General features: G+C 45.7%; 2 protein-coding genes across 4 annotated transcripts in view; both read right to left on the bottom strand.

The window, feature by feature from the left end:
• CSF1R (colony stimulating factor 1 receptor) overlaps positions 1 to 1,339 on the bottom strand; it is a 35,577-nt gene extending 34,238 nt beyond the window's left edge. The window contains exon 1 of the mRNA XM_049874061.1: positions 1,144 to 1,339. Coding sequence (XP_049730018.1) covers positions 1,144 to 1,192 — 49 coding nt within the window. The 5' untranslated portion in view covers positions 1,193 to 1,339. The remainder of the gene's footprint in view (positions 1 to 1,143) is intronic.
• A 21,392-nt stretch (positions 1,340 to 22,731) lies between these two features.
• Positions 22,732 to 25,967, bottom strand: part of PDGFRB (platelet derived growth factor receptor beta) — a 44,013-nt gene continuing 40,777 nt past the window's right edge. For all 3 annotated transcript variants that reach the window (XM_049874065.1, XM_049874064.1, XM_049874066.1), the window contains one exon: positions 22,732 to 25,152. In XM_049874065.1, the coding sequence (XP_049730022.1) occupies positions 24,903 to 25,152 (250 nt within the window). In that variant the 3' untranslated portion in view covers positions 22,732 to 24,902. The remainder of the gene's footprint in view (positions 25,153 to 25,967) is intronic.

The raw sequence follows: 25,967 nt of genomic DNA on the forward strand, positions 1-25,967 counted from the left end.
GGATCCCCATTTGGGTGATGGAAATATTCTGTCTTGATTGTAATGCTGGCTACACAAGTGTATACATTTGTCAAAACCCATCAAGCCATATACTTAAGAACTTGTGCTTTCTATTGCATGTAAATCGTACTTGAATAAAAAAGAACAAACACTCCAGCCCAGTTGGGATCAAGTGAGCCGGAAAAGGACTTTAATGGCCCATCTCCTCATCAGGGACGAGCCATGCCAACTCCTTGCAGCCTCACAACCCTGGGACTATTGGAGGCCAGAGCTAAGGTCATCTGCAGTGGTACTGCCAAGGGGAGACTTGGAGCTTTAGCCACCTTCCCGCAATCTCCCTCATCCCCCAATCCCCCTACAAATAAGCATATGATTAAATGTGAACCACTTTGGTTGGGCCAATTGTAGCTACAAGACAAACACACTAGTCCCTTGCCTCCTGTTTTGGCCTCTCCTAGATGGAAATTGTGCAGTCACTGCTGCTGCCTGGGTAGGGATGGGGTCTCCCACACAGCTTCCCGTCCTGGGGCCCTACCTCCCAGGCCTTCCTCCAGCCCTAAACCTCTCCATTCCCAAATTTCCCTCTCTTGAGCCCTGGCCAAAGGCCAACCCCTCCTCTACCCTTCCCAACATCTTACCCAAGGTTTCCAACCAAGGCTCACTGCCCTGCTCCTTGCCCCTTCAGGGCGGCATCAGCATTACCTGGTAACTTGCTGGAAATCCAGAATCTCAGATTACACTTAAGGTTTATTGAGTCAGAATCTGCATGGTAACGAGATCCCCACAGTAAAGTTTGAAAAGTATTTCTCTAGTCTATGTCATCACCGCCCCTCTGTCTGTCACTGAATAGATGTCAACACTGAAACTCTGAGAGTGTTGGGAACTTGTTTAGGACACACAGAGAGTCAGTGTCTAAGCTGGGATGGATGCACCGCTCTGGGCCAAGCTAGTCCCGCCCCGCCCCCACCCTCTTTTTCCTCCATTGCCTCTCCGAAGCAGACACTCACATACCTGCGGTTCAGTGCTGGGGAGATGGAAGCATAGAGTGCAGATACTCAGTAAGGGATAAGGGCTCACAGAATCCTTCTGCAAGGGCTTTCTCTGTCACATTCCTTCCCCCAAGTCCCCCAGTTCTGTTCTTACCATGCCAAGCTGTTGCCACCAACAGGAGCAGCAGAGCCCATGGCCCCATGGCCACAGTGGTGAAGAGGCCAGGCTGATGCAAGTCTGGAGGATGAGCAAGGCTCTGGATTCCCAGCTACTAGCTCCGTGGGGATCGGGACCACCGGACACACGTTCCTCTTTGCTGCACTGGCTGTTGTCTTCCTCCTCCTCCTTGGGTTGATCTCCTGCTTCCTCTTTTTTTTACTAGGCAAGGCAACCACAGTGTTTGGAAATTTTGGGTCTTTAGAAGAAAACAAAGTCATGACCCTCAGTGGGAGGGGTTGGAGCCTGGGCAGGGATGGCCTGAGCCTGCGGGGATATTGCTAAGTTTGGGGCCCTTCTGAAGCCACCTCCAAGGGGCTCTGAGAGAAAAGGCATGTCTGAGATCAGGTAGTCAGTCAGAAACACAAATGGTGTTCTCTAGAGTGGCCAGGGGACTCTCAATGAGCCAAAAGGGAGGTGAGTTTGGTTTGACAAAGCCTGATAATAGCAGCAAGAAGCTTCCATCTATAGGACACTCACCAGTCAAGCCCTTTACATTCATTTACTCATTTGGTTCCTGCAAAAACTTTATGTGGTAGGTACTGTGATTATTCCCATTTCACAGATGGGAAAACAAATGCTCAGAGAGATCAGACAACTTGAATTTGCAGTGGTCACACAGCTACCAATGATGGAGGTGGGATTTGAAAACCCAATGCAGTAAGGGAAAGGAAACAGAAAACCCCTCTACCCTGGGAAAAGTTCAAGAATACGTAGTGGGCCCAGACATACAGCAAGGGGTAACACAAGATCACCACAAAAGCCTCACCCCCAAACAAAAGCTTCACCCCCAAGACCCAGGAATGCAGAGCCTACCTCAAAGTGAGGCTTAATCAGAACAACAGAGAATTCTCTCCACTCCTCATCACTAGGCTAACAAATGTCAAGTAACAAGTAACAGCAGACTACTATTGGGAGAGTGAAAAGAGACCCTCTATGAGGTACAGGGAAAATGGAAGACCTAAAGTTAAGGTTGGAACAGAAATCAAGAAAACTTTGCTAGCAGTCAAAGCCCCAACCTAAATACAATGTAATGCTCCTGTAACCCGTTGCCATAAAGTCGATTCCAACTCATGGCAACCCTATAGGACAGAGTAGAGCTGCCCCACACAGTTTCCAAGGAGTGCGTGGTGGATTCAAACTGCCAACCTTTTGATTAGCAACCTGAACTTTTAACGACTGCACCACCAAGACTTTAAAACCCCTAGTGCTTGAAGGCAACAGGTTTGGTTTTTGGTTTGGTGCTCTGAACATAACCTTAGCAAGAACAATTGCAAAGCCCAGCTTAACTGTTGACTAGATTAACTTAATTTCCCACAGTAAGGACCTAGCAGAAGGGATGGTTACCAACTTCCAGGCATAAAAACTTAATCTCGGTCTCAACTGTTCTACGTGATAGTATTTATATTATATATAATATGTCTAGCTTCTAATAAAAAATTACAAAGCACACCAACAAGCAAGAAAAAACAAGGACCAGATCCAGATATCAGAATTGTCAGATACAGAATTTGAAATAACTATGATAAATATGTTAAAATCTCTAGTGGAAAAAGTAGACATCATGTATGATCAGATGGATAATTTCATCAGAAATACGAAAGCTATTCAAAAGAATCACATAGAAATGAAAACACAGTGAAAGAAATCAAGAATGCCTTAGATGAGCCCATTGGTAGACTTGACAAAGCTGAGAAAAGAATCAGTAAACTTTAAGACAGATGAAAGAAATTACCGAAATTGAAATAGAAAGGGAAAAAATGAGTGAACTACAAAACAAACAAGCAAGCAACACAGAGCAGAACATTCAAGAGAAGAAAGAATAGGGCAGAAGAAATATTCGAAGAAACAAAGGCCAAGAATTTTCCAAAATTAATGACAGACACCAGATCACAACTCCAGGAAGTTCAGCAAACACCAAGCAAGACAAATACCAAAACAAACAAAAATCAAAGCACACCTAAGTATATGGTATTCAAACGGTTGTAAAGTATAGATGAAGAGAAAATCTTTTAGGCAGTGGGGCTGGGGACAGGGCGTGGGCTGGGGTGGGAAGGCACATTACATAGGGAGGAATAAGGATAAGAACTGTAGTGGACTCATCAGAAACTATGTATGCCAGAAGACAACGAAGTGACATATTTAACGTGCTGGGGAAAAAACAAACACACACCTGTCAACCCAGAATTGTATCTGTCGTTGTTAGCTGCCATGGAGTTGACTCTGACTGAGGGCAACCTGTGTGCAACAAAACAAAATGTTGCCTGGTTCTGCATGTTTAAGTCCATTGTTGCCACTATTGTGCCAATCCATCTCACTGAGACTCTCTCACACCCTCTTTGACCCTCTGCTTCACCAAACATGCTGTTCTCCTCTGGCAATTGACCCCTCTCGATGATGTGTCCAAAGGAAGTGAGTTGGGAAAGTCCGTTTGTGATCCCTAAGGTTTTTGTCAGCTAGATCACCAGGCCTTTCTTCCCAGAATTATATGCCCTGTAAAAATATCCTTCAAAACCGAAGAAGGGATACTTTCTTAGACAAAACAGAGTATTCATTGCCAACAGATCAGCAGTACAAAAAAAAAATAAAGATAAGTTCTTCAGCCAAAAGGAATTGATACCTGACAGAAACTTGGATACACACATACACACAAAATAAAGAGTCCTGGAAATGGAATAAATAAAAGTAAATATAAAAATATTTTGATCTTATATTTAATTGCTATCTAAAGCAGATGTTGGCATTTTTTTTTTCTGTAAAGACCAGACAGAAAATATTTTAGGTTTTGTGGACCATATAGTCTGTGTTGCAATTACTTAGCTCCGCCATTATAGTATAAAAGCAGCCACAGACAATACAGAAACTATTGAACGTAGCTGTGTTCCAATAAAACTTTATTTATGAAAAACAGTCTGCAGGCTATAGTTTGCTGACTCCTGATCTAAAGCAAATAGTGAAATATACCATGTTCATGACTAGAAGACTCAATATTATTAAGCATGTCAACTCTCTCCTAAGTTGATCTATAGACTCAACAAAGTTCCAATCAAAATCTCCGCAGAAATTTTTTTGTAGACACTGACAAGCTGATTCTAAGATTTATATGGAAACACAAATGAGCTAGAATAACCATAACAATTTAGGAAGAGAAGAACACAGTCGGAGTATTTGTACTACCTGCACAAAGGATAGATGTACACATCAATGGAACAGAATAGAGTCCAGAAGCAGATCTGCACATATATATAGTCAACTGAGATTCCACAAAGTTGCAAAGACAATTCAACAAAGAAAGGATAGTCTTCCCAAAGCATAGAGCTGGGACAGCTGGATATTCATATGCAAAAAAACAAAAAAAAAAAGCTTTGATCCATATCTCAAACACTATACAAAAAATTAGCTCATATGGATCAAAGGCCTAAATGTTAAATGATACAACGATCACAAGATAATATGAAAATCTCTGTGACCTTGGGAGATAGGTAAAGATTTCTTAGACACAACACCAAAAGCATGATCTATAAAAAAGGGTTTTTTTTTTAATTTTTTTTTTTTTATGAATTGGACTTCATCAAAATTAAGACCTTCTACTCTTTTAAAGACATGCTAAGAGAATTAAAAGACAAGCCACAGGCTAGGAGAAAATATTTGAAATCTTGTATGTTATAAAGGACTTATATCTAGAATACATAAAGAACTCTCAAAACTCAACAATAAGGGAACAAATAGCTCCAAAAAATGGACAAAAAATTCAAACGAAGAAGATATATGGATGGCAAATAAGCACGTGAAAAGACGTTCAACATCAATACTTTTTAAAGAAATACAAATAAAGCCACAGTGAAATACCACTACATTTCAGAAAGGCTAAAGGAAAAAAAAATAAAATAAAATTGACAACTCCAAGTGCTAACAAGGATGCAGAGCAAGCAACTAAAATTCTTATGTAGTGAAACCTGTGAGAGCTGGTATTCGATGGGACTGCCTTGTTTTTCCGAGTCTCGCAAGTTTTCCACCTTTGACAGGGTGCCGTCTTACCACTTTTCCATTACTCTTCTTAGTGGAAAATACTTGAGTTTTCCCTCTCTGACTGGTTTCCACCTTACACAGTTTCTGGCTTTCATGGGTTTTACTGTTTATATTACTGGTCAAAAATCAAAACCAAACCCAGTGCCGTCAAGTCAATTCCGACTCATAGCGACCCTATAGGACAGGATAGAGTCGCCCCATAGAGTTTCCAAGGAGCACCTGGCGGATTCGAACTGCCGATCCTTTGGTAAGCAGCCGTAGCACTTAACCACTACGCCACCAGGGTTTCCCATATTACTGGTAGGGATGAAAAATGACACAGCCATTTTGGAAATCAGTTTGGCAGTTTTTTATAAAGTTAAAAAATATTTACCATATTATTTAGCAATCCTTTTACTCCTAGCTATTTACCCAAGTGACATGAAAATTTACAAAACCCTTACATGAATGTTTGTAGCAGCTTTATTTGTAAACACTCCAAAGTGGAAACAGCTCAAATGTCCCTCAGCAGTTGAATGGATAAACACACTGAAGGGAGAAATCCATACAGCATTTACTGAACGGATAAATTCATACAGTATCCCTGTTACTGAATGGAGAAATCCATACAGTAAAATGCTACTCAGTAAAATAAAGAAGCTACCTTCTGATATATGCAACAATATACATGAATCTCATTGCATTCTGCTAAGTGAGAGAAGCCAGATTCAAAAGGCAACATACTGATGATTCCATATATATGATATTTTGCAAATGGACAGAAAACAGATGATTGGTTTCAAGGGAATGCAGTGGACAGAAACTGACTACGAAGAATCACAGGAATTTTTTTGATGATGGAACTATCTCCTGACTGTGATGGTGGTAAAAAGGCTATATATGTTTGTCAAAAGTAGCAAAACTACACAATGAAAAGAGTGAATTTTCCTGTACGTAAATTAAAACCAAAAACCAAACCCATTGCTGTCGAGTCAATTCCGACTCATAGTAACCCCATATAACAGAGTAGAACTGCCCCATAGGATTTTTGAGGAGCAGCTCGTGGATTTGAACTGCTGACCTTTTGCTTAGCAGCTGAGCTCTTAACTACTACACCACCAGTTAAACCTTCATGAAACAAATGGGAAAAAAATATAAAAGGTTAAAAAAAAATTTTTTTTTAAGAACAACCAAAATAGTCTTGAAGAAAGTGAATAAAATAGAAAGTCTCATTCTACCAGATATCAAAAGTTACTATCAACATAAGATGATTAAGACTGTTTGATATTGGCTTACAGATTAACACAAACAGACCAATAAACAACATAAAGATCTCAGAAATAGATCTATGTATATCGACACTAGGCGGCACTGCAGAGCCCAGGTGGTGGGGGAGGGGGTGGGGGTAGCCGGGAAGGACAGTCTTTCCAATAAACGCATCTGAGATAATTGGCTATCTGCATATTTTTAAAAGAGGAATTGATTTCTACCTAACACCATATACAGAAGTCGATTTCATTGCCAGGTGTTGGCCAGGGTACAGAGTAACATGAAGTCTTGTCCATTGACTCAACAACTTGAGAAAAAGTTTAGTGCTAAATGCTTAAGTTGAAAACATACCTATCTTATCACCCAACAATTCCACTCCTAGGCAGATATACAACAGAGAAGCACGCGTGTGTGTTCCAGGATACGTGCAGAAGATCCATGGTAGCATTTTCATTATAGCTGCAAACTGGAAACCCCTGAATATCCGTCAATAATAAGAGAATAAATAAAAAGCAGTATTTTATATAGTGGAATAATATAAATCAATAAAAATGCGTCGAATGGTTAATGCAGCTACACACAATAATACGTATATTTTGTTATATGGTTGCAAATACCTTGTTCCATTCTGTGGTTTGCCTTTTCCCTCTGCAGCGTCTGATGTAACGCCAGAGGTGCTCATTCGTCTATGGCAAGAAATTTGGAAAACAGCTACCTGGCCAACCGACTGGAAGAGATTCGTATTTGTGCCCGTGCCAACGAAAGGCAATCCAACAGAATGCGGAACATTCTGATATCAAATAATATCATTAGTGTTATATGCAAGTACACTATTTAAAAAAAAATTGCTGAAGATAATTCAAAAGCATTTGCAGCAATACATGGGCAGGGAACCGCCAGAAAGTCGAGGCAGATTCAGAAGAGTACATGGAGTGAGGGATGTCATTGCCGGTGTCAGATGGATCTTGACTGAAAGCAGAGAATACCGGAAAGATGTTTACTTGTGTTTTATTGACTATGCAAAGATATTTGACTGTATGGATCATAATGAATTATGCATAATATTTCAAAGAATGGGGATTCCAGAACACTTAATTGTGCTCATGTGGATACATTGACCAAGAGGCAGTCATTTGAACAGAATAAGGGAATACTGCATGATTTAAAATCAGGAAAGGTGTGTCAGAGTTGTATCCTTTCACCATACTTATTCGATCTGTATGCTGAGCAAATAATTCAAGAAGCTGTATTATATGAAGAAGAACAGGGCGTCAGGATTGGAGGAAGACTCAATAACAACTTACGACATGCAGATGACACAATCTTGCTTGCTGAAAGTGAAGAGGATTTAAAGCGCTTACTGATGAAGATCAAAGATCAGTATGATTTACACCTCAACATAAAGAAAACAAAAACCCTCACAACTGGACCAATAAGCAAAATCATGATAAACAGAGAAAAGACTGAAGTTGTCTAGGATTTCATTTTACTTGGATCCACAATCAACACCCATGGAAGCAGCAGTCAAGAAATTGAACAATGCATTGCATTGGGTAAATCTGCTGCAAAAGACCTTTGTTGAAAAACAAAGACGTCACATTGAGGACTAAGGTGCACCGGACCCAAGCCATGGTGTTTTCAGTTACCTCATATGTACGCAAAAGCTGGACAATGAAGAGGGAAGACCGAAGAAGAATTGATGCCTTTGAATTACGGTGTTGGTGAAGAATATTGAGCATATCATGGACTGCCAGAAGAATGAACAAATCTGTCTTGGGAGAACTATAGCTAGAGTGCTCCTTGGAAGTGAGGATGGTGAGACTTTATCTCACATACTTTGGACATGTTATCAGGAGGTACCAGTCCCTGGAGAAGGGCATCGTGCTTGGTAAAGGAGAGAGTCAGCAAAAAAGAGGAAGACCCTCAACTAGATGGATTAACACAGCGGCTGCAACAACAGGCTCGAGCACAACAGTGATTGTGGGGATGGTAGAGGACAGGTAAGTATTTTGTTCTGTTGTATACAGGATGGCTGTGAGTCGGAGCTCACTCGATATCACCTAACAACAACACTGTGTCTGAAGTCTTGTCCTTGTTGTTGTCATTAGGTGCCATCAAGTCGGTTCCAACTCATAGCGACACTATGCACAACAGAACGAAACACTGCCCTGTTCTGAGCCATCCTCACAATCGTTGTTGTGTTTGAGCCCATTGTTGCAGCCACTGTGTCAATCCATCTCATTGAGGGTCTTCCTCTTTTCCATTGACCCTGTACTTTGCCAAGCATGATGTCCTTCTCCAGGGACTGATCCCTCCTGATAATATGTCCAAAGTATGTAAGACGCAGTCTCGCCATCCTTGCCTCTAAGGAGCATTCTGGCTGTACTTCTTCTAAGACAGATTTGTTCATTCTTTTGGCAGTCCATTATATTCAATACTCTTCACCAACACCACAATTCAAAGGCGTCAACTCTTCTTCGGCCTTCCTTATTCATTGTCCAGCTTTCACATGCATATAATGGGATTGAAAATACCATGGCTTGGGTCAGGCACACCTTAGTCTTCAGGGTGACATCTTTGCTCTTCAACACTTTGAAGAGGTCTTTTGCAGCAGATTTACCCAAAGCAATGCGTCTTTTGATTTCTTGACTGCTGCTTCCATGGCTGTTGATTGTGGATCCAAGTAAAATAAAATCCTTGACAACTTCAATCTTTTCTCCGTTTAGCATGATATTGCTCATTGGTCCAGTCATGAGGATTTTTGTTTTCTTTATGTTGAGGTGCGATCCATACTGCAGGCTATGGCCTTTGATCTTCCTTAGTAAGTGTTTCAAGTCCTCTTCACTTTCAGCAAGCAAGGTTGTTTCATTTGCATAAAGCAGGTTGTTAATAAGTCTTCCTCCAATCCTGATGCCCTGTTCTTCTTCATGTAGTCCAGCTTCTCGTATTGTTTGCTCAGCATACAGATTAAATAGGTATGGTGAAAGAATACAACCCTGACGCACACCTTTCCTGACTTTAAACCACTCAGTATCCCCTTGTTCTGTCCGAACAACCGCCTCTTGATCTATGTAAAGGTTCCTCATGAGCACAATTAAGTGTTCTGGAAATCCCATTCTATGTCTGAAGTAGATTGCATTAATGACCTCATTTCTTCACTCTTCCCAGTACTCAAGCCCTTTGCCATGTGACCTGGCTAGTCCTCTCAGAAAAGAGGTGGAGACTGTTTCGCCAACCCTTGAATGTGAGCTTGGTCATGGGACTTGCTTTGGCCAGTAGAATGAGGTGGAAGTTAGGATGTCCCAGTTCTGAGTCTAGGCCTCAAGAGGCTTTGCATGTTTCCCCTTGCCTTTTTGTACTTCTAACATCAATGTGAGAAAGACGTTGTCAGGCTGGCCCACTGGCCCAAAGAGGAGGAGGAGAAGGACGAAGAGGAGAAACACATGGAGCAGAGCAACACCACTAAGGTGCCCCAGCCAAGCCCAGCTTAAAGCAGCATGTCTAGCTGCCCTGTGGATGCATGTATGAGCCTTACTGAGTCCAGCTAGATCAGCTGAATACTATAGACAAGAGAAAATAAATGTTTACTGTTATATGCCACTGTGGTTTTGTGGGGTTTCTTTGTTATGTGACAAAAGTTAAGTGATATATATATACTGTATTTTTACCAAAATAACACCCACCTTCTATGTTTGTTTGCCAACCACGACCTTCTCCTGTGAGGTATTTTCATAAGCGCAATTATGCCAATTTTTTTTACATGTTGCTGTAAAAATTAGCATAGTGCACTTACAAAAATACCTCACAGGGGTGGCGACAGTTAAACAAATGTAGGAGGTGTGTGTTATTTGCATAAAAATACAGTTGTGTCCTTTGATGAATGAAAATCATTAATTGTTATTAATTGTCAATTTTTCTTTATAGTTACTTGTGTGTGTGTCTTGTTCAAGAAATCTTTCTCTACCCTGAGGTCATGAAGATATCTTCCATGTTATATTAAAAAACATTAATTTTCTTTACTTTAACATTTAGGTCTCTAATTCATCTGAATTGATTTTTGTGCATTAGTTAAAGGAGGGGTTGAGTTTTACTTTTTTTCCATGTAGAATTCCATCTCTTTTCTATGTTCTGGATTTTTTTTTTATATCAACTTTATTGCAATATAATTTACATACCAAACAATTCCCCCTTTTAAAGCGTACAATTGAATGGTTTTTGGTATATTCACAGAGTTGTACATCCATCACCACAATCAATTTTTGAACATTTTTATCTTCAACTAAAGAAACCCCATATCCTTTAGCTATCAGTCTCTCTATCCTTCCCCACCCCTAACCCCAGCCCTGTCTTGGATAGATTTGCCTATTCTCAACATTTCATATAAATGAAATTGTACAACATATGGGAAACCCTGGTGGTGTAGTAGTTAAGAGTTCAGCTGCTAGCCAAAACATCAGCAGTCGAATCCACCAGACACTCCTTGGAAACCCTATGGGCAGTTCCACAATCGACTCCGACAGCAATGGGTTTGGTTTTTGGGTTTACACAATGTATGACCTTTTGTGTCTGGCTTCTTTCACTTAGCATAAGGTTTTCAAGGTTCATCCATGTTGTAGTATGCATCGATACTTCACTTCTTTTTATTGTTGAATAATATTACATTATATGTAGATATCACATTTCATTTATCCATTCATTAGTTGATGGACATTTGAGTTGTTTCTACTTTTGGCTATTATGAATAATGCTGCTATGAACATTTGTGCACAAGTTTTTGCACGGGCATATGCTTTCGTTTCTCTTGGGTATACTGCTGGATCGTATGTTAATTCTACGTTTAACCTTTTGAAGAACTGCCAGGCTGTTTTCCAAAGTGGCTGCACGATTTTACCTTTCCATCAGCAATGTATGAAGGTTCCTAGTTTGTCTACAACCTCACCATTTGTTAGCTTCTGTCTTTTTCATCTTTACTGTTGTAAAGTAGTGGTTCTGATTTGTAGTTCCCTGTTGACTAATGACACTGAGCATCTTTTCATGTGCATATTGGCCATTTACATGTCTTCTTTGAAGAAATGTCTCTTCAAGTCATTTGCTCATTTTTTAATTATTTGACTTTTTCTTATTGAGTTGTAAGAGTTCTTGATATATTCTGGATACAAGTCCCTTATCAGATATATGACCCAAGCTAGGGGAGGGAGATGATGGGAATAATTTCCTACTCCTACCATGTTCTATAGTCTGGTTTGCTTATACATAAAGAGGGCTATCCCATTGCCATCAAGTCGATTTTGACTGATAGTGACAGACTAGAACTGCCCCATAGGGTTTCCAAGAAGTGGGTGGTGGATTCGAACTGCTGAATGCTTAACTAACCACTGCACCATCAGGGCTCCATAAAGAGGGCTATAGCCCCTCAAAATGGAAGTCCCCCAGCCCCTTTTCCTTTCAAACGCAGACCCTTTCTCAGCGGTAACCACTTGTAAGAGTTGTATATACCCTTCATGATGCTGGCTCATGCGTGTACATGCTCATCTATGTCTTTACCCATCCATAGTTTGTCATTTTAAATAATAATATCATATTTCCATATGATTATTTGTTTATTACCTTGAAGCTTGGTTTCTGTCGCTTAACAATGTATCTTAGAGATCTTCCCATGTCAGTATGTAGAGATTTACCTTGATTTTTAAATTGTTGCATTATATTCAAAGGGATGAATTTACCATAATTGACTTCACCCTTTCTCGAACGTATAGATGCTTCAGTTACTTCTGAATTTTCTCCATTACGAATGAAACTGCAGTGAACACCTGGCACACGAATCTTTAGGCACATATGTGATCACTTGAGCAGAATCCATTTCTAGGAGAGGGATTGCTGGGTCAAAGAGTACCAGTTGCCAGACCCCGTGTGTGTCAGAGTAGAACTGTGCCCCATAGAGTTTTCAATGACTGATTTTTCTGAAGCAGACCACCAGGACTTTTTTCCAAGGTGCCTCCAGGTGGACTCAAACCACCAAACTTCGTTTAACAGCTGAGCATGCTAACCATTTGCACCACCCAGGGACTCCATAGCCAAAGGGTGAGTATATTAAGATCTGGAGATATGGTTAAATTGTCATACAAATAAGGCTATATAAACATCCACTCCCACCAACAGTGTGTGGGACACCCAGCTCCATTATATTCTCACTGACATTGGATATTATATATCGCTAAAATTTTTTCAAACCTGATAGGAAGAAAAAAGTTTATTTCATTGATGTTTTAATGTGCAGCAAGCCCTGATTACTGGTGAAATAAATGTTTTTTTTCCCATCTGTGTATTGGCTACTGCTATTTCTTCTACAAATATCCTTTGTCCATTTTTTCTGTTTGGTTTTTGCCTTTTATTGATTTATTGTGACTACTTATATTCAGGACTACGTCTATGAATTTTGTTATTATATATGCTGAAAACTTTCCCATCAGTCTGCCACTTCTCTTAACTTTTTTTGTTTTTTGGTGTCTTTACTCACACAGAAGTTTGTTTTTACTTTGTAGTCAAATTTGTTGGTCTTTTCATTTCTGGCTTCTGGGTTCCGTGTCTTGCTTAGGAAGATGGAGCCATTTATCGTTTACAAGGCACTTTCGTTTCCATTTTCTCATGTAGGCCTGGGTCACAGGGACTCAGTGCAGTGTGTGTTATCTGCACTTTATAGATAAGAAAAAGGAAGGTCAGGGAGAGTGAGTGACTTATCTCAGGTCACACAGCTAATTTGGGGAAGACTCAGCGTCAGAATAGAATTCTCAGGCTCTAGGGCACTACTCCCTGCCGCCTGGGTCACATGGCCAATGCCATCCTGTATCCTCTACAGCATCCTGGAAAGGTCACCCGCACACCTCCTGTGGCTGCAACGGTGTTAGCCCATGCTGCCCTAGTGAGGGCTAGATCTGCCTCCTACTCCACCTGTCACTCCTGGGGCTGCATCCTGGACCCCAAGACCCTCGACGAACCTCCAGCAATGTGGGGGCAGTTCCCCTGGGGCCCCCGGAGGTACCACGGCTCCAGGTTGAGCACGCCATCCAGTTTCTTGGCTGCTTCCTGGGACATGGTCTCCAAGTTCCTGCACATCTGTCATCCTCGCCCTCATCTTCAACAACACGCAGGGTCATCAATCTGCCATTATCTTTTTAAAGTCCAACATGTCAGAGGCGGGCCCCTGTGTGTGGCGACACGGGCCCGCCGAGAGTGCTGTGGGGCGAGGGATGGAGAGTCTGTCAGGGTGTCCTGCGTCCTGGCATTAGAGCTGGGCCTCGAAGTGGGAGCAGGAATCTGCCAGGCAGATGGGGCATTCCAAAAGAGGGAATGGTGTGGGGGCACAGGTTGGGGTAGACCAGAAGTGTGGAGGAATGGAGCGGGGTAGAAATGCACAGGGGGTACAAAAGGCCAAGTGCAAAGGGCCTCGACTGCGAGTCCAAAGAGCTTGGGCTTTCTCCTATAGACCATGGTTCTTTAATGGTCTGGTAACCTCTCAGGGGTCTACCTCCAAGTACAGTTCACAAACCCCAGCCTCAGAATTCAGGAGTGCCTATTAACATGCAAATTTCAGGGCCATCAGAGGACTGTTGAATCAGAGACAGGGGTGGGAAAACGCACAACAAGCAGGCTTTTCAGGGGACTCTGATGCTCACTCACGGCTGAGGCTGCTGTCCTCAAAAGCCTGTGGATGGTCTTAAGGAAGCCTGAAGACCCCTAACACATATGCAAAGCTTTAGTCTGGCTTTGGGTTGGGTAGCCTAGCTTTCTTGTGATCCCTACCAAGTCCCTGACCCGGGCTGGTGTAGACCCCTGTCTGGTGGGGGCTGTTTAGGTGGAGAAGGGATGTCACTGGCAAGGGAGGGAGGGCCACAGCAGCTATGAGGGCTGGCCCAGGTCATCTTGGCAGGACCCGTCTCTGTCCTCAAGGTCAGACGGCACTGCTCACCTGGTCATTTCTGTCTGCCCAGCCAACGCTTATGCCTCCTTCTGACTCCCTACTTCCAGGAAGGCTTTCCTGTTCCTACCATGTGGGTAGGTGTCCTTCCTGTGCATTCCAGGCCTCCTGGACCACCCCATTGCAGCATTTTCCTCCTTCTCAGGCCTCAAAGGCTTATCAGGTCCTCACTATGTATCAGGCAGCATGCCGAAGCACTTTTGGGTTATTTTTTTCATTGAATCCTCAACCGTGGAGGTACCTGTTGCTGTCGAGTTGATTCCGACTCATAGTGACCCTACGGGACAGAGTAGAGCTGCCCCACAGTTTCCAAGGAGTGCCTGGTGGATTCAAACTGCCGACCTTTTGGTTAGCAGCTGTAGTTCTTAACCACTACGCCACCAGGGCTTCCACCCTAGAGGTAGCTGTGGTTATTATGCCTGTTTTACCAAAGAGGAAACCAAGGCTCAGAGAGGTTAAGTCACTTTCCCAAAGTCACACTGCAGGTGAGAATATTTCTGCCTCCTGAGCCTGTGCTATACTTAACATTCTGCTCCACTGTCTCCAGGTGTTTGAAGAATGAATGAGCCAAGGAATAAACGCTGTGTCCAAAAGCCCACGAGCAGAAAGACACTTGCCTTCCTGGGAATGTGGCATTTGGAGGGCTACCATTTTCTGAGTGTTGTTTATGTGCAGGCACCATGACAGGCTCTTTGTACATCTATCTCATTTGATCCTCTCAACCTTTGAGTCTGGTTCTATTCATTACCTCTATTTTGCCAATGAGGAAACTGAGGCTCACTTTAGGTCACTCGCCCAGGACTCCAGAGCCAGTGGGTGACAGGGCTGGGACTGGAACTGGGCAGCCTGGTTGCAGAGCCTGTGCTAGTGACTACCACACTGTACAGAGTGACCCAGCATTGAGCATGCTGTCCATAGGCATGGGTAGAAGTGCCCTGGGGCTCAGTGGAGTGACCCCTGACTGGGAAAGCCACAATCGTGCTGCCGGGAAAATGATGAGCAGGGATCCCAGACTGACATCACCCCTTCAGCTGAGGAACTTTGAGAGGGACTTTCAATGGTAACTGGCTTGTTATGTGTCAGCCCACACGTTAGGAAATCCTGAAGCGTGGGCCATGTCATGCTCTGCACATTCTAGGGGCTGGCCCTTATCTCCCTGCCTGGTTCCTAGCCTCTGAGTCCTCCTGACCCACAGCAGGGATAGCTTAACCCCCACCCTCCTGCCCACTCAACCGCAGCCCCAGTCCAGGCCCTGAGACCCAGGCAGTTCTCCACCAAGGATTAGAGGACCCAAGCCAGGAGCCAGAGAGCAAGCACCAGGGCAGTTTGGCAGCTGGCTCCACTTCAACCCCAAGCCAGAGAGGTTCCACCACACCTACCTCCATGGTTAAGGGTTAAATGAATTCTAATATCTGGCTAGGAGTCCTTGGGTAACTCAAATGATTAAGCACTTGACTATTAACTTAAAGGTTGGTGGTTCAAGGCCACTTAGAGGTGACTTGGAAGAAAGGCCTGGTGATCTTCTTCTGGAAGGTCACAATCTTGAAAACCCTATGGAACGCAGTTCTACTCTACGCATGTGGAGTCACTGATTTTTTTTTTTTTGGTAGTATATGGCTTACAGTACTATGTGGGTATTTGTATCAATCTACATTCCAGTCCAGTGCCACAACCAAACCAAATCTGTTGCCATTGAGTCAATTTTGACTTGTAATGACCCTACAGGACAAAGTGGAACTGCCCCCTAGGGTTTACAAGCAGCGGCTGGTGGATTTGAACTGACGACATTTTGGTTAGCAGTCACAGTACTTAACCACTGCACCACCAGGGTCCCTTCCAGCATAGTAATGAAGATCAAGTCCAAACTCTGTAATGAAGCTTACCGAGGCACATTTACAATCTGTCCACTGCTGATCTCTGCTTCCTCTTCTCTCCATCTACCACACCCCCCACCATATTGAATGTGTCACTTTCAGCTCCCCAACTCACCATGCTCTTTCTTACCGCTTTCTTACTGTTTGACATGCTACTGCCTCTCTCTGGAATGTGTTATCCCTCCTCTCTTTACCTGACTACTTCTTTGTCCCATCCTTTCTCATGGACCTCTCAGCTCCACAACTCTTCTTACTGTTGGCCCAAGGACAGTTGCAAGAGTGGTTACTAGCACCCTCTTTCTCACTTCCCACTCCCATAAGCATGGGCTCTGCATCTCTCCCGATCATCCTTACACCCTCTGCACTGGGTCTGGGCCTGACAGATGGCAGGAGCTCAGTCAATGCTGGGTGCGTGAATAAATCCATCAACGGATGGACAAATGAAGAAAGAGTAGGGGAAATTCTCTGCTCTCAGAAATCAATTAATTAAGCTCAGAGCCCTTCCCTGCCTACAGGGCACTCCCAGGCTTGGTGGGAGGTAAGACAAGTACTTAAATGTGGTGCTACATCACAGGTGATGATATTGATCCACCACTGTCTGTCATACTGTGGTGGCTTGCATGTTGCTATGATGTTGGAAGCTATGCCACCAGTATTGCAAACACCCGTAGGGTCACCCATGGTGGACAGGTATCAGCAGAGCTTCTAGACTAAGGTAGACTAGGAAGAACGGCCTGGCAATCTACTTCCGAAAAGCAGCCAATTAAAAGCCTATGGATCACAACAGAATATTGTTTGATATAGTGCTGAAAGACAAACCCAGTAGGTTGGAAGGCATTCAAAATACACAGTGGCTGCAACAACGGACTCAAAAATAGCAACGATCATGAAGATGGCACAGGACCAGGCAGTGCTTCATTCTGTTATACATAAGGCCGTCATGAGTCAGAAATTACTTGAGGGCAACTAACAACAAAATCAGTATTGATACAATTTAATCACACAACTGGGGACACTTGGAGATCAAAAGGGGATGTTATTAATAATGCATAAAGCAGGGCATAGAGGCCCTGGTGGAGCAGTTGTTAAGAGCTTAGCTGCTAACTGAAAGTTCAGCAGTTCAAATCCACCAGGCTCTCCTCAGGAGAAAGACGTGGCAGTCTGCTTCTGTAAAAATTTACAGCCTTGGAAATCCTATGGGGCAGTTCTACTCTGTTCTATAGGGTAGCTATGAGTCGAAATTGCCTCAATGGCAGTTGGGTAAAGCGACACATAAAGAGGGACAGTTCTGAGTCACCCTGTTCACTGGGCACTTCCATTGTGCCACGCTATGGACTCAGCTCTTTGCGCAGCTCACCTCATTTGATCCTCACAACCACCTTATGAGGTAGCTATAGTTATCGCATGGTATTTTTTACTGATGAGGAAAGACAGGTTTAGAGATGCTGAGTGACCTTCCAGGGGTCACACAACGGGTAAGTGGTGGAGCTGGATTTGAACTCGGGAACCCAGAGCCCACATGTTAACCACTTAACTTCCGCACTGGCTGGGGCTCTCAAGAAGGTCAAGAGTAGAGGTACTGGCTTGGGCTTTTGAGCCAGACAAAAATTGCATTCCCCACTCCTACCTGTGTGACCACAGCCAGGTCCCTGGTCTTTTGAGGCCTTAGCTTCTTCATCAGTAAAGTGGGGAAAAGGTTATTGACTCGGATCTAGTGAGACAATAACGCCAGGGAGAGTGAAGTCAACAGCTATTCATGGAGGATTTACTCTGTGCCCAGCATTGGGGATGCAGTGGGGGACAGGGCAGGCAGGGTCCTGCCCTTTGTGGAGTTCACAGCTGGGGCAAGGCTGGGAAGTGACCCAAGCAGCTTGTGGGGGAGATCACAGAAGTCACTGCCTAAGCCGAGCCTGAGGATGAGGAGTTGAGGATGTGCAGGGATCAGGGAATGTTCCAAGGGAGGACCAGCACAGACGAAGGCCTGGAGGCGGGAGGACCACAAGGCATCAGAGACTGAGGGTGTTGAACAATCATGAAGACCAATAAGAGGCACCAACAAGGACTGGGAGGTGGGAAGACAAGTCAACTCCAGCTGAGGGGTCAGGGAGGCTTCTTGGAGGAAGACGTTTTGTGCTGGTCTTCAAGCAAGACTTCTCCCAGGAGGCACATAGCTAGAATTAAATAAGGCTGTTTTTCTTGTTTTAATGTTTGATTTTCTTAGCCTCCCAGAAGCTCTTTGATTTTTCGTGTTTTAAAGGACGTTTTATACTCCAGTGGCATTTTAAATATTCCTTCCCTTTACTCAGCAAGCCTGTGTCTAGGATTTTATTCTGTGGAAACAAACACTTACTCAAATGTACAAACACACACACACATACACAAACATAATGGTCACTGCAGCATAGTTTGTAACTGAAAAATTGGAAATAACCTAAATGTCCAACAATAGGGGATTTATCAAATAATTTATGGTACATGCATGCTTTCAAATTATCTGCAGCTCTCAAAGTGGATAAAGAAGGTCTTAGGTACCCCTGACCTGTGAGCATGTCCATGATACACACCTGAGTGATAAACAAGAAGGTGCAAAATGGCATCCGTGGTAACTTTGTTTCAAACTATGATTATGTGTTTATATACATAGGTACAGATAAGAAACGCAAATACTAGCATGCATTCACAGGGAAGAAAACCACTACAAGAATGTACTAAATTACTAACAGTGGGAAGCAGAATTACAAGACTTTCTATTTCTATATCATACATTTTGGTAATAGGCCTTTTTTTTTTTTAAATACAAGCAGGTGTTACGGAAATACTTTTAGAAAATTGATTTTTTAATTGTTATAAAGCTGAGCAATAGGCTAAAATAAAAGAGGCCTTTTAGAGGCAGCGCCCTAATTCAAAGAAGGGACATTAGTGGGGGTTGTGAGGTACCTCATCAGCTGAAGATCAGGGCCCCAGCAGGAATAGCCCCTTTCAGTATTTCCCTCTTTTTCCAGGAACAAGGATCCTGGCCATGAGTGGGGCGACGGAAGAATTGTGTTGTCCAAGTGGCTCATCTGTCTGGGAGGAAAATTTTGGCTCACCCGTTCCCCTGAGCACCCCCTGAGTGGAGAAGTTCAAAGCCAGGAGCCCAGCAGGAGCTGACCTATGGTTACGCCAACTCCCACACCCCCTCTACACAAGGGTCTGAGAGTCTTGAACCCCCCACCAAGCTTTTTTATTATTATTATTTTTATCTAACCCTCATTGGACACTGGTAGTTCAGTGGTAAAATTTTCACCTTCCATTCAGGAGACCCGGGTTTAATGCCCAGCCAATGCACCTCGTATATAGCCACCACCCCTCTGTCAGTGGAGGCTTGCGTGTTGCTGTGATGCTGAACAGTTTTCAGCAGAGCTTCCAGACTAAGACAGACTAGGAAGAAAGGCCTTGTGATCTACTTCCAAAAATCAGTCAGTGAAAACCTGTGGGTTACAGTGGTCCTATTTGCAACCAGTCATAAGCTCAGGACCAGGCAGTGTTTAATTCCATCGTGCATGGAGTCACCAAGAATTGGGGCCAATTTGACGGCAGATTCACTAAACTCTTTCCTCTTACCCGGCACTTCCTAATTCTCTTGATTGGGGTCACTTAGCACCAGAGTAGTCTGGAGTCAGGGAACAGGAGTTTGAAGCCAGGCCCAGGCTCCTATCGCACCCATCCTGCCACAGCAACCAGGTGATCTTGGGCAAGTCACTTCAAAACCTCCCTGAGCACGTTTCTCATTTGTATTACGGGTCTAATAGAGGTACTGGCTCATTGGGTTGTTGTGAGGACTAAGCAAGAAAATGTGTCTGAAGCAACAGGATGGCCCTTGCACATAGCAACTGTTGAGTAACTAACTAGTAGCCAATGTTTTACTATCCTTAATCTTGCAGTGACATCATTAGCTCCATTTACCTGTTGTCATCAAGTCAATTCCAACTCCCGCAACCCCATGTGTGTCAGAGTAGAACTGTGCTCCACAGGGTTTTCAATGGCTTATTTTCTGAAGTAGATTGTCAGGCCTTTCTTCCGAGGCACCTCTGGATGGATTCAAACCTCCAACCTTTTGGTTAGCAGCTGAACACCTTAACCATTTGCACCACTCAGAGACTCCTAATTCCATTTACAACTGGGGAAATCGAGGCCCTGTGTGATATAATTCACCCAAGGTCCTGCAAAGAGCAGGCCTGAGATGGAGGGAGCCAAGGTCTCCCAGCCTCCAGATGGAGACTTTTCATGAGCAAGGATAATCTCTGCCTGGAATGTGGGCTGTTTATCCTCTCTACAGGGCAGATCTGGGTATTGGCTTGTTCGCCTCCTCCCACAGCCAGGAGAAAAGAGGTCACGTGCTCCAGGTGTTCTCTAAAGCCAGGATACCTGCGAGGGTGGGCTTTGCAAGGCCAGGCTCTGTGATGGGCAGGGGGTTTCCCCTGGCATGGCTCAGCTGTCCCTGAGTTGGCGGCTGGGTCTGTGAGTCAGAGCTGCCCTATGTCTCTGTTCCTCTCCCCACTTGTAGCCACAGCCTCAGACTCCTGGATGCAGTCCAGGGAGACCTGAGGCTCCAAAATGAAGTACAAACTAAGATGCCCCTTTTCCTGCTCAGAGAGACCAAGGAACTGGCCCAAGGTCACATAGTGAGGTACTGGTACATTTCAGGCTGAAACTGGTCCCGCCTAAAGCGGCCCATCCCAAAGGGGCCAGGTGGGAGGGCCAGGAAGCTCCAGCCTGGGTCCAGGACTCTTGCCCTCCGTCCCCTGCCCCTGACAGCTCTATTACCTACACTGGCTGCCCCTGGCCCTGGGCAGCTGCCAGAGGCCCAAAGGGCTGGGCTTGGTGTGGGAGCCTATGGCCAGTACTGGGCTGACCAGGAGTGCCCAGGATGTCGACCCATGCCAGCCCCACAAACCACAGAAGCTGCTGCAGCCGACACCGCCCTCTGCCCTCAGAGTCACAGCCTGGCCCCATTACCTCCCCCGGCTGCCTGCTAGCCACATTTCCCTCCCATTCCTTTCTTCCTCTTCCTCTTCTCTCTCCTTTGCCCTCTCTCCTCACTTCCTCCTGCTCTCTGCCTCCCTTGGGCATCCTGCCTGCTCTGCTCCTACCTAGGACCCAACCATTACTCACCTGGGCCTGGAATTGTGCTCTGGCAGATGTTTCTCGCTGGCCACACCAGCTGCAACTTGGGCCCAAGAGCGGAGTAGAGGGGACGGCAGGGAGGGTGACCCAGATTAATGGCCAAAGCCAAAGCACATGGCAGGGGCAGGGGCAGGGGCAGCAGGAAGGGCTCAGGCTTCTCAGCACCACAACCTCCCAACAGTCCTGCCAACCCACGCTCTCCTCACCACCCCAAGCCTAGCACTGCAGAGCCAGAAAAGCCATCCTATTTTACAGCCTGGGAAAGTGAGAGGCCTAAGGGGTGGAGAAGTATGAAAATTCCCATTTTATGGATGAAGATCAAAGACCATTGCCTTCAGTATGGATTACACCTCAAGATAAAGACAAAAATCCTCACAACTGGACCAATAAGCAACATCATGATAAATGGAGAAGAGATTGGAGTTGTCAAGGATTTCATTTTACTTGGATCCACAATCAACACCCATGGAAGCAGCAGTCAAGAAATTAGACCACGTTTCATTGGGCAAATCTGCTGCAAAAGACCTCTTTAAAGAGTTGAAAAGCAAAGATGTCCCTTTGAGGACTGAGGTGTGCCTGACCTAAGCCATGATATTTTCAGTCAACTCCTATGCATGTGAAATCTGGACAATGAAGAAGGAAGACCAGAGAAGAATTGATGCCTTTGGATTATAGTGTTGGCAAAGAATATTGAATACATACCATGCAGTGCCAGAAGAATAGGGTCGCTATGAGTCGGAATCGACTTGACGGCAATGGGTTACCGGTTATGGCCAGAAGAATGAACAAATCTGTCTTGGAAGAAGTACAGCCAGAATGCTCCTTAGAAGCGAGGATGGCGAGACTTCATCTCACATACTTAGGACATGTTATCAGGAGGGATCAGTCCCTGGAGAAGGACATCATACTTGGTAAAGCAGGTGGTCAGCAAAAGAGAGGGAGATCCACAACGAGATGGGTTGACACAGTGGTTACAACGATAAGCTTGTCAAGCATAGCAATGATTATGAGGATGGCGTGAGACCTGGCAGTGTTTTGCTCTGTTGTACACCGGGTCACTATGAGTAGGAATCAACTTGATGGCACCTAACAACCACATTGATGGAGAAAATGAGACTCAGAGCTGAAGGGACGTGTCTGAGGCGTCTATGGCCAGGGTGAGCCCGTCTGCCCCTCTCCACACCCACCACTTCCCAGGAGGAAGGCCCGTAAGCTGGGCACAGGTCACCAAACCCATGAGAGACCATTAAGTCTGTGAGTAAGAAGCACCATATTTAATATTAAAATCTCTCTTAAAAAAAAAGTACACAGATAGGAAAACTTGACAGCGTACAAAATGTTGTATAGATGTGAGTTAATGTGAGTCCTAAAAATACTTGTAAACCTAGGTGATTACATCTTTGGTACCGTAGTGAGAATCCACTTCCCCTCTTGCACCAGGCTTTAGGGGTCCTGGGCCAACCACTAAGGGGTTGGGTGCTGGTGCCCAGAGTATCTCCTCTCCACATCTCTCGCTGCTGAAGCCCTCACTCCTTTGGCACCTCCAATGCCCACTAGGTTGGGGTGTGGCTGGCAGAGCAAGTGAGGAGAGCAGGCCTGGGCAGTGGCAAAACCACCCCCCATGGGGTACTGTCTCAGGGATTGGGGCAGCTGGAGGGCAAGAGGGCAACCCCCAAAGTGTTCCACAACAGTGACAAAAACACTGCGCCACAGGACTGATGAACATTCACGCAGCTCCGTCTCTTGAACCCCTTTCCCAGGTCACACATGCGAGGTGTCTTGTCCTTTACAGGGCCCTCCGGGCTCCCTGACTGCCCATATGTCTGTACTGTAGGCCTGGACAGCAGGTGCTGGAGGGGCGGGCCGCAGAGGTGGTTTTTAATTTGTCCTCTCTGGCCCCCTGGCCCAGGATAGCTCCAGAGAGGTCATTGCGGGTGCCGAAAGGGGTCCTGTGGTCTTCTCACACCCCTAGGGCAGTGCCGGGGGCTTTCCAGGACACTGGCTATCACTCCAAGTCAAGGCCTCGGCAGCTGGGTTCTTGAGACTTGCCAAGGGCCTGGGGAAGGGGCACATCTCCTAAATCCCTAGAAAGTGATGTGAAATCTGGAATCTTCCCAGACACCAGCTGCACCCTAGGATAGGGGTTTGGGGTGTTTGACCCTGATTCGTCAAGCAAGTGTGCAACCCCCTGGAATATTCTAGAATGCTAGAATAGAGGGCTGGTCATGGCCCCTGCAGTTTTCTTGCCACCTCAGCCCCTGGGGTTGGGGCGCAACACACCGGGGCAGAAGCCTTCCAAAAGAGGGCAGCTGATAGGGCAGCCTGACAGGGGGCCGGGCCAGGACAGGCCAGGAGGCGCTGGGTGCTGGGAGGTAGAGGGGGAGCTTCAGGCAGGCAGGGTTGGGTCAGCCCCCTACAGGAAGCTGCAGAGCACTAGGAGTCAATGAGTCCAACCTGTTCATTTTTCAAAGGGGAAACTAACAGCCAGAGAAGGCAAGGGATTCCTCCAAGGTCTCATAGCAGGTCCAATGCAGAGTCAGTGCCACACACAGGCCACATACGGACACTTCCTGCAGGTATGGCAACATGCATCACAGACACAGGGCCAGTTTTGCCCTGGAGACTCTGGTGGGTGGAGTAAGACTAAGGGTGTTAAAGACAAGACCCTGGGACTGACAGTGCCAGAAGACGTGACACTGGCACTCTCCATGGTGGGGGTGTGCCACGGGCAGGAGCTACAGGCCAGATTGTCCTATACTTGGCCCGAGCCCAGCATTAATTAACAGCATTAATTAAGCACAGATGGCCCCAGACCAGCTCGGGCCTGGGAAAGAAGAGACTGGCATTGTGGGGAGGTGCCTTCCGGATGAGGCAACACTGTCCTGGCCTCAGCCCAGCCAGGAGCGAGGGACGCCAAGCCCCTTCCCCAGCTCTTGAGTGGATAAAAGTGCAAGGAGAAACTCATCAATCAACTAATGCCTACAGACTGCAGCTCCTTGAGGCTGGCTGGCTGAAGAGAAAAAAATATTATTTACCGCCTCATTAACCCCAAGAAGCTCTCCAGGGATTCCAGTCTCCTCGCCTGTCAGCCAGAAAGACAATCTCAGATTGTGGGTCACCAAACCCAACTTTCCCTTCTTAGAGATGGGGAAACCATGGCCCCGGGGGGAACCCTGGCTCAGAGTCATGTGGCCTCCCCAGGGCAGAGGGCTGGTCATGGCCCCTGCAGTTTTCTTGCCACCTCAGCCCCTGGGGTTGGGGCGCAACACACCGGGGCAGAAGCCTTCCAAAAGAGGGCAGCTGATAGGGCAGCCTGGCAGGGGGCCGGGCCAGGACAGGCCAGGAGGCGCTGGGTGCTGGGAGGTAGAGGGGGAGCTTCAGGCAGGCAGGGTTGGGTCAGCCCCCTACAGGAAGCTGTCCGCCGCCTGAGCCCGAGGCCCTGGGCAGCCTGAACCCAGTGGCTGCTCCGGCTCTGGCTCCGGTTCCGGCTCCGGCTCTGGCTCCGGCTCTGGCTCCGGCTCTGGCTCCGGCTCTGGTTCCGGCTCCGGCTCCAGCTCCTCCTGGGGCTGAAGGTCCGGCTCTGGTTCCTCTTGGGGCTCCAGGGGACTGTCACAGGAGATGGTGGAGGAGGTGTTGACTTCATTCAGAGTGGAGCTAGAGGGAAAAGGCAGGTGAGTGAGGAGGGAATGCTGGCAGGGAACCACGTAAGATCCTAGCAGCGTTAGTGAAGAACTTTCTAAGTCTGACTTTGCGCCATGAACATTACGCACTTTTGCTCATTTAATCCTTGTAAAAACCATGCAAGGCAGGTTACGTGAGGAATGTGCAGCCCAGAGGGGTTACATAATTGCCCCGAATCACACAGCTGGAAAGTGTTGGGACTGGGATTTTGGAGCAAATCCAGGTGGCTCCAAAGCTCCTTCTGACCTCAGTGTCCTTCCCCTGAAGGTATACCACCTCATTTAATCCTCACAACAACCCCCAAACAGAAGCACTCTTAGGGTTTTCATTTTATAGATGAGGAAATAGGTTCAGAGCAGTGAAGCAGTTTGTCTGAGGGGACAGAACAGGGCCATTATCCGCACCCCAAAGCTGTTTGAGTTCTGAGCTTAACTTCACTCCACGCTGTTTACCTGGCGTCTTTGAATGTGAGTTTCTTAAACAGCGCAGAGAGGACCTTTGGAGGCCTTCTGGGGCCTTCTAAGCCCTGTGTGCTCCTAGTGCATATGGAGAAACTGAGGCTTGAAGAGGAGAAGGCCCCTGCCCAGGTCTCACAGCAGCTAGTGGCAGAGCTGGGCTCAAACACAGCCTGGCTACTGCACCATGGGGTGGATCATGTTTTGGGGTGGGCCTGGCCTTTCGGGGTGCTCTTCTCCCTAGCCAAGGCGAGATCCTGTCTGAACATCAAGTCCAAGCAATAGCTGGGCCTTCCTCCAAATCCCTACCACACTGGAACTTGACCACATCTC

Source organism: Elephas maximus, chromosome 2 (genome assembly GCF_024166365.1).
Source record: "Elephas maximus indicus isolate mEleMax1 chromosome 2, mEleMax1 primary haplotype, whole genome shotgun sequence".
NCBI classification, from domain to species: domain Eukaryota; kingdom Metazoa; phylum Chordata; class Mammalia; order Proboscidea; family Elephantidae; genus Elephas; species Elephas maximus.